At 42.8% G+C, this 14,465-nt stretch overlaps 2 protein-coding genes across 2 annotated transcripts; one reads left to right on the top strand and one right to left on the bottom strand.

The window, feature by feature from the left end:
- The first annotated feature begins 4,331 nt into the window (after positions 1-4,331).
- LOC123040025 (anthranilate O-methyltransferase 2) lies at positions 4,332-7,036 on the top strand. The gene is made up of 4 exons (XM_044462981.1): positions 4,332-4,464; positions 4,566-4,982; positions 5,856-6,125; positions 6,441-7,036. The coding sequence occupies exons 1-4, from the start codon at positions 4,390-4,392 to the stop codon at positions 6,810-6,812; spliced, it is 1,134 nt and encodes a 377-aa protein (XP_044318916.1). The 5' UTR covers positions 4,332-4,389; the 3' UTR covers positions 6,813-7,036.
- Positions 7,037-8,514: 1,478 nt separating this feature from the next.
- On the bottom strand, positions 8,515-11,213 carry LOC123040024 (GDSL esterase/lipase At5g45910). The gene is made up of 5 exons (XM_044462980.1): positions 10,694-11,213; positions 10,393-10,617; positions 10,147-10,292; positions 9,231-9,507; positions 8,515-9,126 (listed from the first exon to the last, which is right to left on the bottom strand). Exons 1-5 carry the CDS (start codon positions 10,953-10,955, stop codon positions 8,867-8,869), a joined length of 1,170 nt encoding a protein of 389 aa, XP_044318915.1. The 5' UTR covers positions 10,956-11,213; the 3' UTR covers positions 8,515-8,866.
- Positions 11,214-14,465: the final 3,252 nt, after the last annotated feature.

Below are 14,465 nucleotides of genomic sequence, written 5' to 3'. Positions count from 1 at the left end.
TATATGTGAGATCACCTTCCTAAAAAAGAGACATAAGATATTTCTCGATAATTGTACAAAAAAAATCAGATATTCACCATAAAATTTTATCTCTACTATTAATTGATAATCAGAAGTTTCCTAATACAACAAAAATAACATATCTTTTTCTTTATGGGCATACACATCCACACGCCTCTACGGAGGGACGTCGTGCGTAAAACCATGGAGGGCACCGCCACTGGGCCTGATGTCAACACGATGTTCGAGAATGCCATAGCATGGATTACAGACGGCGTCGAGAACGGCCATGGCGGAAGGCGGGTCGTCGGATCGCCACGTACAGGGCGTTCATGGACTCGTTCATATTATAATTCTTATCAAGCTAAATATGCTACATTCTAAAATCAAGTTCTCAAATCAAGTGTGTCATTCAAATGTCAAGAAATCCGTTAAGGAAATGTGTCCTACAATACTCGGTAGTCGTGGTCGTCGATCGTAGAAGTCATTCGTGCAAAATATTTTGGAAATCGAGCACTGAATCAATTTGAAAATCAAACCATTAATGCAAGTAATTAACTAGACAGTTAGTTATGTATGCAATTAATTAGGTACATTTAAATAGGAAAAAAGTTCACACCGAATCAATTTGGAAATGGAGCGATTAATGCAATTAATTATGTAGACAATTAATTGTGCCTACAGATAATTAAAGATAGGATTTTTTTTCCAATAGGCGGATAATTAATTGATTTTTTGGCATTTAATTAGGCATGTAGAGAATTAGGTAGGCCGTTAATTATTTATGTACTTAATTAATCATGCAACCAATTAATCACGCTGAATTATTTTGAAAGCGCTCGTGGGCATGGACGATGAGCAGGCTTTCAACGACATGGCCGAGCACCACTTGCCAACATGAACAATGCCACCATGCGCTCACGACATGGGCGTCCTTGTGTTCACCAAGATAGATGACGACCATGCTCTGAAGGATGTCAACACACTGACGGTTGCTGAAACGTTCATGAGGGAGGACAACACGACACAACATTGGCTGGGTGGTTTATGCTATAGTAGAAAGAAAGAGTGTTTGGAGAATAAGTACAAAATAACTAAAGCCACCAAGTGGTCCATAGTGTTGGAGAAGAAAAGAGTGTTCCAAAAAATAAAACAAAAAAAGGAAGGAGTATTATAGAAAATAAGTAGGAACGAGAACTAAAACTGGCGATGAAGGAGAAAGACGGAGACAAGGCGTCGTTGACGAACGTATTGATGTTAACGTGGTGTTCGCTGGCACCAACAAAATGGTAGGCGGAATGGTTAGGAGTAGAAGATGTGGGAAAGGACGAAGACGAGAAGAACAACAATTACCCCTTCTAGCAATTAATGGTATGTGGGATAGAGGTGGTGCTTATTGGTAACTAGGAATACGTTCAGATTGTCACTCGCCTTCAACGTCAATGTGCATTTGCAAAGTTGAATGGACCTTTGAGGGTGATCTTTATTTGTTGTTCTATGTCAATAGTATGTGTTAGTTTAATCAACTCTACATAATGCAAATATGAAAATTTTAATTCATGTTGCAATGCACGGTGAAGATGAGGTGGACGTCATTTGGTTTTAGAAGAGGTGGCTCCAGCGAGAAATGTTCCGCTACAGCGGGAAACCGAGTGAGAAGGGTAGGGTCGAACAAAAAAACAAAAGGGAGCGTCCTGGGATGGGTTTTGTGTTTGACTCAGGTGTTGGAAATAACATGACGCATAGCCCGTAGCAACGCATGGGCGTTCTCCTAGTCATTAATTAATGTAACAGAGTTCAATCAGTTTCTGGTGTGCCAGACTGGACAGCTAACCTGCCGATGATACGCCGCTGGCATGCATGTGTCGACTCCGGAGTCGTTAACTAAACCTGGCTCGTCTCTGCAGATTATCTCGTGCGCAATCTCAAGGCTGGCAACTACTCCATGTTTGATATGGCTGTCCTCCCCATGCAATTTCAGGCAGCACCGTGCAATCCATGCAACACGCTTCAGTGCCTGCAACTACTATGGAGTTGGCTCCTGTACAGCTCGCCTGTCAAGCAACTCTTCAATACTACCGGATCTGCAGTCATCTCTACCTCACCTTGGAAGAATGCATTTTTCCATGTCATAACCTCGAGCGTCACCATGCCCAGGTTGTCCACATCGCTCGTTGGCTTCAGATGACCTGTGTGGAGGTTCTCAAGTCGATGTACCCAATTGTGCCTCCAATCTAACTAGCTGCCCACCGCGCTCGGTCCTGGAACAGCTCCAGAAGTGATACAGGAGGCGACTCTCTTGCTTTCCTCAACACCGCCGGTGACGCTGAGTTCTTGTCCGTCTCCATCTGCCGCTCTGCGGGCAAGTCCCAGGCAGTTTCTGTTCGGCAGAGATATTAGGATAGACATATTTTGTTTTCAGAGGTGCCACATCAATGGTGGGGAGGCGAGTGCATCCTTGCATCGCCGTCCAATTTAAAGACCGCCACCCGATGCGGTCACATGAGATGCAAAGAGAATAGCTGGTCCACCCCACAAGCCAGCTTCAATGCATCTGCCGCGATTCATGACGTTGGAAGAAATTCTTACGGGTGAAAACACTGTAACTAACTTTTTTTTTCAAAAAGCCACAATTTTTAAACAAAGAGTTGAAATTAAGATCTGTTTCACCCCTAGGTTACCCGTACCGAGTCTTCAAAACCAGATCACATATGACTATGTTTTGACTAACTTTTTTGCTTGAGCAACTTCGGGTGCTACGGAACATGGAACGATTGTCTATCATCAAAATTCTGGTCGATGTTAGCTATCATGACCGCCAAGTTAAGTAGATTCACCTTTAAGGACATTTCCAACCGATCCCCTCCAACCGGTTAGTAGAGTAAAAATTCGGTTTTACTTCTCTAACTGGCACCTAGCCGATCCCCAACCGGCACCTAACCGATCCCCAATCGGCGCTAGAGGACGATAAATTATCCTCAGCCGCACCCGCGTTTGTTTGTTTGGTAACGTTTCAGAATCACGTGACCACGACGAAGGTGACAAAAGAAAAAAAAATTAAGGACACCTGGGGGGCCGCTTACAATTAAGATGTCCATTCCTAATGTGAAGGCATGTTCGATTGAGCAAACTACCGGCCACGCGCTCGCTACCTGCATCCTTTAAAAAATATTTTGCATGTATCCCAACAAATATTTCAACCATTTTTTAAAATGCTCATCATGTAGAGGTAAAATATTCAACGTGTATCCCAAAAATATTCTGCGTGTATAAAAATATGCAACGTGTTTAAGAAATATGTTGTAGATGAGTTTGCGAGTGTTGGATCTCGGAAATGATGTTTTGCCGACAGCAACTGGAAGCAACTCGACAAACAAAGGCCGCGTAGCATACCAGCGTGGACACGTTGTCGGCCTCTTAGCGTATGGCCTTGCCGAGTTTTAGCTCTGTAATCTCGGCAAACATGGGCTCTCGGTGAAGTCGTTGGGACACATGGTGGCCTCCGAGGCATTTATTTTCGCAGAGTTCTGCCCGACAGATCTCGGTGAAGTCATGTGCCAGGTGGCAAATCCTGTACGACCTGCTTGTGAGAGAGCACCTAGTGAGGGTGGGCCACCTGCCAGCCTCCCCATGCGTCCGGGTCGCACGTACGACCCGTTCGTATAGGATTATTTTGCCCCATCAAGTGAGCTTTTGTGCCGAGTGCCACGTTTAGATCTCGGCAAAGTATTTGCCGAGTCCCAACGGCTAATACTTGGCAACATGGCCTTTTTTCTGAAGAGTGTAGGCCGAGTACCTTAATAGGAGAGCTGAACACGGCACTTTGTATGCCGAGTTCAAATACGCTTTTGCCGCGTTTTCGGGGCACTTGGAAAATATAAAAATTGTAGCAGTGGAAGGCCTACTATATATCAATTTGACCACGCAAATCGATCCATCACATGACACCAATCGAACAAAGCGTGAGTCACGGGGGACACCGACATGTGTGATAATCATATATTCAAACATGCATGGTCTTGGACTTGGTGAGCCGAACATCCATTCCAGTCCAGCTCATGATTCTAGTTAACTACACGATCGGAGATGCATTCCAGATTTCCAGCTCTTCCGAACATGCCTCATGATTCTCATCGATTCTATTGACGTCCGAACATGATGCATCACGACGAAGGCAAGAAGGATCGCCCAGCCTTTCGCTATAGAAACGCAAGTCATATGGGCACGTGCGACGATTCACCCGTGATTGCATACCAGTTGCCCTCTGACACAGACCCGAAATTATTTAATTGCTCGTAATTAACCAGTACGCAACAGTGTAACTGGCCTACCTTCTATATAAAGAAGAGCCGGCGATCAACAGAGGAACACCACCGGCGATCAACGACAATGAAGGTAGAGGACGTCCTCCACATGGCTACCGGCGACGGAGAGAATAGCTACGCCGCCAACTCCAGGATCCCAGTTTGTATCCAAACTAGCATCCTGCACTCGTTTCTTTCTTTCTTTCTTTCTTTCATGTAATCAAGCTATGCGTAGCACCTCTTTATACATGCTTTTCGCAGATGAAGGCCATGCTGAAGAACAGGCCATTGCTTCAAAGGACCGTACAAGAGGTATACACCTCGCTCTCCCCTGCGAGCACCATGGTCGTCGCTGACCTCGGCTGCTCATCGGGCCCGAACGCTCTCTTCATCGTCGCCGAGGTTACCGGCATGATCTCTGACTACAACCAGAACACAAACGAACAGCGTGGCGTGGAGCTGCAGTTTCTCCTGAATGACTTGCCCAAGAACGATTTCAACCTCATCTTCCAGTCGCTTGATCAGTTCCATACTGTCACCAGGAAAGGGGAGGGCGATGAGGCGGTGACGCCACCGTACTATGTCGTCGGGCTACCCGGATCGTTCTACAACAGGCTTTGTCCTAGCCAGAGCGTCCATCTTTTCCACTCGTCCTACAGCCTCCATTGGCTCTCCAAGGTACACGCATGATTGCACACTTGTCATACTAAATTATGTTCCAGCCTAAACTAAACATCAGATTGCAACAAAACAGTACTCATCCACACTTGATCATACACTTATATTCAAGCATCATCCAGTGTTTATCATTCTAGTTTTCTCTCCACGAGAAAGCATAGCAAAGGTTATCTATAATACCATAAAAAAGAAGGGACCTAGCTTAGTTAACAGGGCCATACTTTTAAACATCCAAAAACTTTGTACAAAATGACCATGTTATTTCTTTACTGGAAGGAGTAAGATGCATGAAAATAATTGACTTGCCAAGTAAGGAATAACTATTGTGGTAATGCGGTTTAATTGGTTCTACGTTAGTTAGGAGTCTACTCCCTCCATCCCATAATATAAGAACGTTTTTGACACTACACTAGTCATGCGCCGTGCATGATCGCTTATTTATGCGTGTTCCTCTTTCCCCTCTCTCATCTCTTACATATGGACGAACTAGCATTGCCACCGACACACTAATCCCTTCGAACAACAACTTGGTTAATTCACCATGCTCTAGTGTATCAAACGAAGCTTTTTCCACACCATTGGAGATGGTCTTAGGACATGATTATGTACACGCAAAACATTATGATAATATAGTCATATATAGTGTATCAAATTAGTAAATAGTATTCATACTACTGCGAATTATTATTAGTTTTACGAATGGTAATGTATGTTCCTCATTTTTACATGTAACAGTATACATGCTCTACGATATTTTTTTGTAGATTGATTAGTCCCACTCTAAAATCTCGTGCTTATAATCATGCACAGTTTTTCCCATTTGATCTCAGGTTTACTAAATAATGTCTCGTTTGATTGTACTAAATGTCTTAGGTGCCTGACCAACTCTCAAGTGGCAACTATATAAATGAAGGAAACATCCATATTGGAAAGACTACTCCGCATTCAATAGCAAATCTATTCAGAGAACAGTTTCAAATTGACTTTGAGTTGTTCCTTACACTGCGCTCAAAAGAATTGATAAGTGGTGGGCGAATGTTTTTGATGCTTCTGGGACGAAAGAGCGAAGAAATGCTGACGCATGGGGAAATTGGCACCGTGTGGGAATTGCTTTCTGAATCTCTCCAGTCACTTGTCCTCAAGGTATAGTCGGCATGCCTGTGTTATTTTCAAGTTTAATATTCGGTTATGATTAGACACTAAAATCGTCTAAGCATAGATCATTCCTATTCACCCTAAAATACATAGTAGTGGTTTTGTTCTTGTGAATCTCGATCTCTCGTAGAATTGATACTAAAGCCTTTTGGTATTTTGCATTTCATAAATAACCTTATGTAATACAAAAATGCCTTTAGCTTGTGCTGAAACGCATGGCGTGGAAACAATCGCTATGATATTCTATATTTATTTGACATGAATTCTATATCAAGTCTTACCGTGGTTACTGGTCCATTGCAGGGTCGCGTGGAAAAAGAAAAACTTGACTCATTCAACCTGCCACTCTACGCCCCATCAGTGGAGGAGGTGAAGGCAGTGGTCAACCACACAGAGCTATTCGACATTGAGCATGTGGGGATGGTCGAAGTCAATTGGGACCCTCAAGATGATGATTCTGACGACGAGCACATGGTGCTTGACCCTGCCAGCAGTGGGAGAAACCTCTCCATGACCATCAGATCAGTGTTAGAGCCACTTATTGCTGGCCACTTCGGCGAGGGCATTATTGATGAGTTGTTTGCGGTGTATGCCTGCGTCGTTGCAAAACATCTTGAGAAACGGAATGCCAAGTTGCCCAGCATCGTGGTCTCTCTGAAGAAGGTGATGCATTAAAACCTGAACTAGCGACATGTGCGCGAACGGTTTATAAGCCAATATGTATGAATAAATTATATGTCCTACATGTGTTGTAACTACTACGATAAGGCCTCAGATTCGAATGTATTTCAACTTCCCAACGGAGGACATTAAGCACAAAATACTTAGTAACTGTCCATGTAATATGTTATATATTCTAAAATACATGTGCAGGTCATGTGTGAGGCCGCCACGTACAATTTCTGACGGATCTCATCATGGATCCCCACATTACTAAGTGTATCTCAATACATGTAGTGTTGGTGGAGACTTCAATATCGTTGGACATAATGGTGATAAGACTTAGAAAATGCATCATTGTCCTTTTACTGATTTTTTTCAATTCTACTATTCCTACTCTTGCTCTAAGGGAGTTCTATATTAGTGGAATAATCTATACATGGCCTAATAAGCAACCCCATGCTACTCTCGAGAAATTAGACAAGATCCTTATGTCTAGTGAGTGGGTGGATTTATTTCCTTTAGTTCATTCGAGAAATGTGGTTTGATGTGTATCTGCTCAAAATGCTCTAATATTACCCTCTGGGAACTATGTCAAGACATCACCTAAGATAAATGAATTTATATTTTTGTTGAGCTAGGTTAAGAATGATGAGTTTCTTCTTTTGGGTAGTAAAATTTGGAACAAGCGTGTAAGATATGAGGATTCCAATATCATTAACATAAAGCTTAAAATATTTAGTAATTTTCTTAAAGGTTGGAGTTCCAATAAGTTTGGGCATTCCAAAAAGAGGAGAAAAGAGCTCCAAGAGGAGTTGGAAGTATTGGGTAGTATGGAGGAAGTTGGACCTGTGTCTCCTTAATTGTGTAGTAGGTGGACTGCTATTTGTGTGGAAATAAATGAGATTTTAGTTGATAAGAAATGTATTAGTTACGAAAATTACATGATAGATGGTTGGTGACCAATACACTTACCACAATTACAATATCACGTCCCTAGGTGCCACGTGTGTTGGCAGATTAGGGCTATGGTCCCAAGGGCTCTCGGCGGTGGCTGTACAGCCAAGGCTGTGGGGGCAGTGTGGTTGCCAGCCATGACGCCCGGTCGTGGCGGCTCAGGGCTTCACCTCCTAGATCCATCCTGCTGCAAGTGGTGAGCTGATGGTGGATCGCTCGACTGCAATGTGCAACAGTGAAGCATCTAGAATTGACCATTATATCAGCATTGTGTAGCAGAGCATCATCTAGAACTATGTTTTTTCATTTGCATGGTAATACGTGTCTTATTTATAGAATAAAGATCAAGTTACAAGGCACGAAAACACCTACCTTACAGGACTGAAAAGATACATCTAGAATTGTGCTTGACAAATCACTCGACTGCAATGCACACGGATTAAATACATTAACATTTTATAAATGGCCATGCTTTTTCACGCGAATACAAATCGTTCTCAAATTGCGTGCCTTTTGGGCTATATAAATAAACTTTCCTCCTGCTTTATAAATAAAGCAATTATATGCGACAAGTTCAACTATGAAAAGAAAGTGAAAAAGACCACCAAATGGCCAGTAGATCGGGAAATCTGCGGCTAAGTGAGATGACATGCGTCAGCAGTTATCACGTCCATTTTATGACCAAGTTAGTCGCGATCCCACTGTCTAGAGAGCAGGTGTCAATGCTACAAAAATGCAAGGGAATTTGAAGATATAGTCAGAAGTTCGTATATCTGGTTAGCACGGGTTTGAATAAACTCTGTGAGATCCAGGGCTTGCCAGTCGGACCCAGAACCTCACAAACAAAGCTTCAAAGAAAGCTCACCCGTGCGCTACACGAGAATAAGACGTCGGACCATGAACACAAACATGAAGCTGAACCTGGATTTCACAGAAAAGAAAATGACAGGACTCTAAAACAACGACAGTAAACAATTAAAACTTGAATCACTACTCCCGTGACCCTGCAGGTTCATCCCTTCAGGTAACAAATTACTTGGCCACGCTGTGTGTCAAACTATCTACTGGATAAATTATCTTTCGGCTCACTTACCTCATCACTATTTCGGCCCCTATATTCTGTGACGACCCAGTCGACATGGCTCCTTTGCACCCTGCTTGCGGCTGACTCCTGTGGACGCGTTGATCTCGCCCAGCCAGGCATTGGCGACATGCCGGTTAGCCGCCTCCGTCAGGTGGACGCCGTCCCAGTACAGCCGAGCAGACGGATCCCGGCACGTCGTCGCGGCTGCATCGCCGCATGGAACAGTCGAGCTCATTCCGTACCTTCCGGGCCCTCCACAGCACACTATAAGCACGTCCTCTTCAAAACCTGCAATCATCCATCCATCAACGTCAACCACCTTCCACGATGACATTTTGCCTATGTGCTAAGCACCTAATTTAGATTCTTCCAGCAGAGTTGGTGATGCTAACCGAACTTGTGCGGTGACTCCACCATCTCCATGATCGGGCCGAAGAAATCGGCGTAGATGATCTTGACGTTGCGGTGCTTGGCCCGGAGCTTGGTGAGAGCCGCCTGCAGCAGAGCGTTGTGGTACAGCCCCAGCTCGTTGTGCGCTGTCAGACAGCCGGTTTTGGAGTTGTATGCTGACGGTGGGGCGCTGGCAAACTTGGTCAGGATGGGCGGCGAGCATCCGGACGGGATCACGCCGGGAACCAGCAGGCTTCTTGCTCCATGCTTGATCAGCCTCTGTTGAGTCCAACAATTAGTTTAGCATGGGTGCTTGTAGGTGTGGATTTTCTGTACTCGCATGTAGCTACACCTTCTATTTGGATCATTCATCTTTGCACCATCTGTGCTATTTTTATATTGAAATTTCTCTTTTTCGTTTCTCTCATACATGAGAACTTTTTTTTTGCGAGAAAAACTTTCGATCTATTCATCAACTATCAAGGTAGCACAAAGACTATCAGAAGTAACATCCAGGTCCGTAGACCACCTAACGACGAGTAAAAGCACTAGAGTGCGCCGAACTTGCATAAGAACCAGTCGATGCACAAAATGTTTTGATGCAACATAAATTTGCAATAAGTTTTATCGTTTTATATATTTCTGTTGCGCAAAAAGAAAAACAATTCTGCACATAGTAATACTTGTGTGATGTTGATGTGCAATGTTTCAGGTTCAAATGTTTTCTCATATGGGAGAAATGAAAAAGAGAAGTTTGTAAGCATGAATTCTGATGCAAAATTGGATGGTCTAGATAAGAGGTGTACCAGCTTGGGAGTAGAGATAAATCTTCACGCTTGTAGGTGTGGATTCTCATTTTCTAAGCTCTTGTAGAGCTTCATGAATCATGACTGCATAAGAGCAAGAGCAGGAAAGTACCTCGATGGCGATGGAGATGGTAGCGATAACATCTGGAACGAAGGATCTGACTTCGTGCACCGTTTTCCGTTGGAAAGAGAAGTGATAGTCGTTGACTCCGAACTCGCCCACCAAGAAGAGGGATCTGCCCAAGAATTTCTTGCACTCTGGACGCCAGATGCATATCATTTGAGTTCTCATCAAGCGTTGACTTGGATAATGAAAGTAATGATAGCTACGGATGCCCATGAATATTGTAATTGTAACCTCGAGGTGTGCGGCACAATGTAGGCTTCATGGACTCAAACCACTCCAGCTGCACGCCTAGGCTGGTGTTGAGGGGGAACTTGCTGGAGCCACTGGGGATGTCCCTCTCGTGGAAGAAACCGGCATCTAGGGCGGTGGCGGCTCCAACGGCGAAGTTGGCACCTCGGCGGAAGCTGCTGTTGTGCGCCAAGGTGGGCGGCACATACGGCAGGCCCAGGTTTTCAGCTGCTCCCACAAATTCAAAATCATAAAATTTATGACTGCTGCGTTTTCCAGTGGCTTGCCCGGAGCATGCACATACCAATGAAGTCGATGATGAGCCGACCGTCGCCGTTGCGGCCGGTGGGGCGGCCGAAGAAGGTGGTGCCGTAGGGAGGCCGCGTGACGGGGTCGAAGACAGAGTACCATCCGAAGACGACGGGGTTGTTGCCCGTGTCTGCGAAGGAGTCGCCGAAGCTGAAGATGGACTGGTAGCGAGGGGCGCCGGAGGGGGAAGAGATCACCGGCTTGGACCGCGAGAGGGAGAGGAGCAGAAGCAAGGCAGCGCATACGAGCTTGTGCATCCTGACCGTTTAATGATGAGCGAGGTTGAAACATGGGCAGAAGAAGACGGTGTTCAAGTTGGCTTAAGAATAAACAAACAACTACTCTGCTAATCTCTAATCTCGCCCGCCAATGCCGCATCCTGTAGCTGGATCCACCGACTGGCACAACGTGGGCACGCCAGCGGTGGTGCTGGCCAATTTGTTTGTCGAACCGCAGTCCTAGCTAATCGTCCACAGATGCTTTTGCAAAATTGGCCACTAGCACTAAGAAAAATATATGATTAGAGTGTTATGTAGTGTTGAATACTTCTCGCAAAAAAAAAATGTAGTGTTGAATACTGTATGGTTGGAAAGCCACGGAAATTTGCATTAAAGACTGTTTGGAATCTCACAGGAAAAACAAAGTATAGTTGTAAAAAAAGAAAGTTCGTTTAGACATAGTGCAATGCAATCCCTATGGGAAAAAGCCTAAGGGTTCAAATCCTATAATAATTAATCAAACGACGTACATGATAAATTTTCCAAAAGATCAAAATCCTAAAAAAAATAATTTTTCTTTCAATAAAAGAAGCCTGCATGAAACAACAAATTGAAGCGCGAATCCTGAGGGTTCAAATCCAACGGACCAAATAAATGATGTCCATTTTTAATATTTTTGAAAAACCAAATTAAGGAACAATGTGAAATGTGTTCAAAATTATAGATACAAGACACGAAAATTTAATCTACATTGAACATAACAACTTTGCATTTTTAAGATCAAAGTTTGGCATTTTTATGTATTGATTCGCTATATTTTAGGCATTAGTTGGATTTCTAGGCTTTTAATGGATATAACTCAATTTATACTACACGTATATTACAACGTCATTCAAAATTTAAAAAAAACATATTTAAGTACGCAAGTAGCTTTGTAGCTATTATATAAAAATGCATGAAGATTTTCAACATTTATTTGCGAAGTTTCAAACCTCAGTTACATGTCATGTTTTTTTCTCATTTTTTGAAAAATGTATATGTAATCCCAAATTATATGAAAAATGGGCAATGATAGGACCTCAATAGCCTTAATTTAAAATTTCAAAAATATTCACAAATTCCTTGACGTACATTATTGCTCTCGGACCAAAGCCTCTTCAAGGAAAATATCGTAGCTTTCCTTGCACTATGGTTGTGTTATTTTCTAGCTTCCACTTGATTTTTTTTTACTAATCTACACTACCAAAAAATACATAACGTCTCCATTTCACTCAACCCTCGTCAACCTCCATCCCATGCTTAGCATGCCACGCACGCACGCACGTGACTCTCCTTCCTCCCCTCACGCACGTGAGGGGAGGAAAATGGTCCGCTACAACCCACGCACGTGACTCTCCTTCCTCCCCTCTATTCCCTCTATACACCGGTTGTATTTCTCCAACGATAATCAAGCCTTTGCTTTATAGAGAAACAGAGATAGGTTGGTGGAAGAGTACAGTGGCGTAGCTAGGATTTTATGCCAGGGTGGTCCAATTGTCATAGAATAAAATTGCACTACAAATTCAACAAAACAACATATGCATACAGAATATATCAAAAACATATATCAACTAGGTCTTTCAAATAATTATAAAATTCATTATTAAGTCTTAAATTTGTGTAAAAGAAGATAACACACCATATTTGTCCGAATAACGCCTTCTCCAGACCATAAAAGTTCTATTTATCAATTATCAATTGAAAATATAAAACTAAATCTTGCACTCTCAGGTCTCAAATTAACTTATTCAAATCTTCATAGCGAGAAATTTATACCTTGAATTTATGAATTAACAGAGAACAAAAAATCTTACTTTAGATTGGAGTAGTAGGATGGAAAGCTGAACAATGGTTCTCAATCTACCTAGGTTGTGCGTGCGTGCGTGATTCGTTCGGCCGCCTGTTTGGCGCGGCCGGCAAGTGTCCTTTGCCCGGCCGCCAGTCCGTCGCCGTCGACGAGTGCCCTGTAAGCCGGTGGATGCCCGCTGGGGGCTGCTAGGCGATGGCTGATGGCGCTCGCCGCTTGCTGCTAGGGTCCCAGGGGAATCAGGAACGTCTTCTGTGGTGTCAATCAATCAGCGCGCACACGCAGAGACTAACAAGACAATCCTTCACGTGTACATGGGCTGAGTTGGGCTTGCTTCTTTTTCATCATTTTATAGACTAGTAGTGTACTGATGGGCTGAATTTCAGGGTGGTCCATGGACCACCCTGGCCACCCTACAGCTACGCTGCTGGAAGAGTATCTACTATTAAAGGGGAGTTTGTACATTGTTCATTACTTTCCGTCTCACGGGACCCCACTGATTGAAGGATCTTCCGATGATTCTCTATTTTCTTTTACTGTACTCAACTCCACCCAGTTGTATAAGTGTCGATTCAATCACATCTCCTTCCTTTCCTAGGATGCAGTCACATGTCTGCTAAACATATATGTTGCCATAAAAAACAAATCGATCCTCAACCAAATACTGTCTCTAGCAGCCTCACCCGATTCACTACCATGCACGAAAAATCAACCTATCTACATCTTCTACACTACCAAAAGAAGACATGATGTTTCTATTTCACTCAACTCGTTCACCTCAATCTTCAGTCTAGGTTGAGTGAGGGATCGCTCCTCACCCAAGACCAATGATGAAGCTCTTCATGAGAAGAAAAAAAACGGATGAAATAGCACTCACCCAGTTTTTGGAAGATTTAAAATATAAATTATACATTATAACAATATATGTTTAAACAATTCTTGAATTTGGAAAAAAATACATAAATGCTTGGATTCAAGAAAGACAAGAAAACTAGAAATTGTACAAAATTTTGGAATAGCGTGCACTAATTTAAAATATTCATGAATTTTAGAAAAGTTCACGAATAAAAAAGGAAAAGTCTGGGTAGAAAAGGGGAAATAAGCCAACTAAAACCGCAAGAAAACCGGTTAAAGAAAAAAAAATCAGGAAAAAAGAACAACATAAATATGGTGCACCCAATCGTTGTTGTAGTTGCAATGGCCAAATCCAATTCGGCGCATTATGCGCCAGTTGTTGGTGTTTGTGCAAACAGGCGCACACCCCCTCTCCCCCTTGGGTCGGCCCATCTAACTCTTTTTTTCCGGTTTCGTAATGTTTTGTCGTGTAGGCAAATTGTATTCAACCTTTATCATGCGCACGGTTTCCCTTTTTTTCGGAAGCGAAACTACCTGATTTTGTGAATTTCTAGAAGCTTCTAGAAGCTTTTGGCCGATTTTTGCTTTTTTTTCTTTTTTGGAGAGTTATTATTGGTTTCATCATTTTCCTTTTTTCCTTTTTAGTTTTTTTAATGCATGAACTTTTCAAATTCAAAAACATTTTTCAAATCCTCAAATATTTTCATTGAACATTTTCTCAAATTTGCAATTGTTTTGTGAATTTTGTTTCTTTAAATTCGTGGCTAAAATACGTGAACTTTTTTCAAATCCGTTAATATTGTTTTCCAGATTTGTTACCATTTTTTCAAATCCATGCAACACGTGAG

Source organism: Triticum aestivum, chromosome 2B (assembly GCF_018294505.1).
Source record: "Triticum aestivum cultivar Chinese Spring chromosome 2B, IWGSC CS RefSeq v2.1, whole genome shotgun sequence".
Classification (NCBI taxonomy): Eukaryota; Viridiplantae; Streptophyta; class Magnoliopsida; order Poales; family Poaceae; genus Triticum; species Triticum aestivum.
This window is presented reverse-complemented; position numbering and strand designations above follow the sequence as displayed.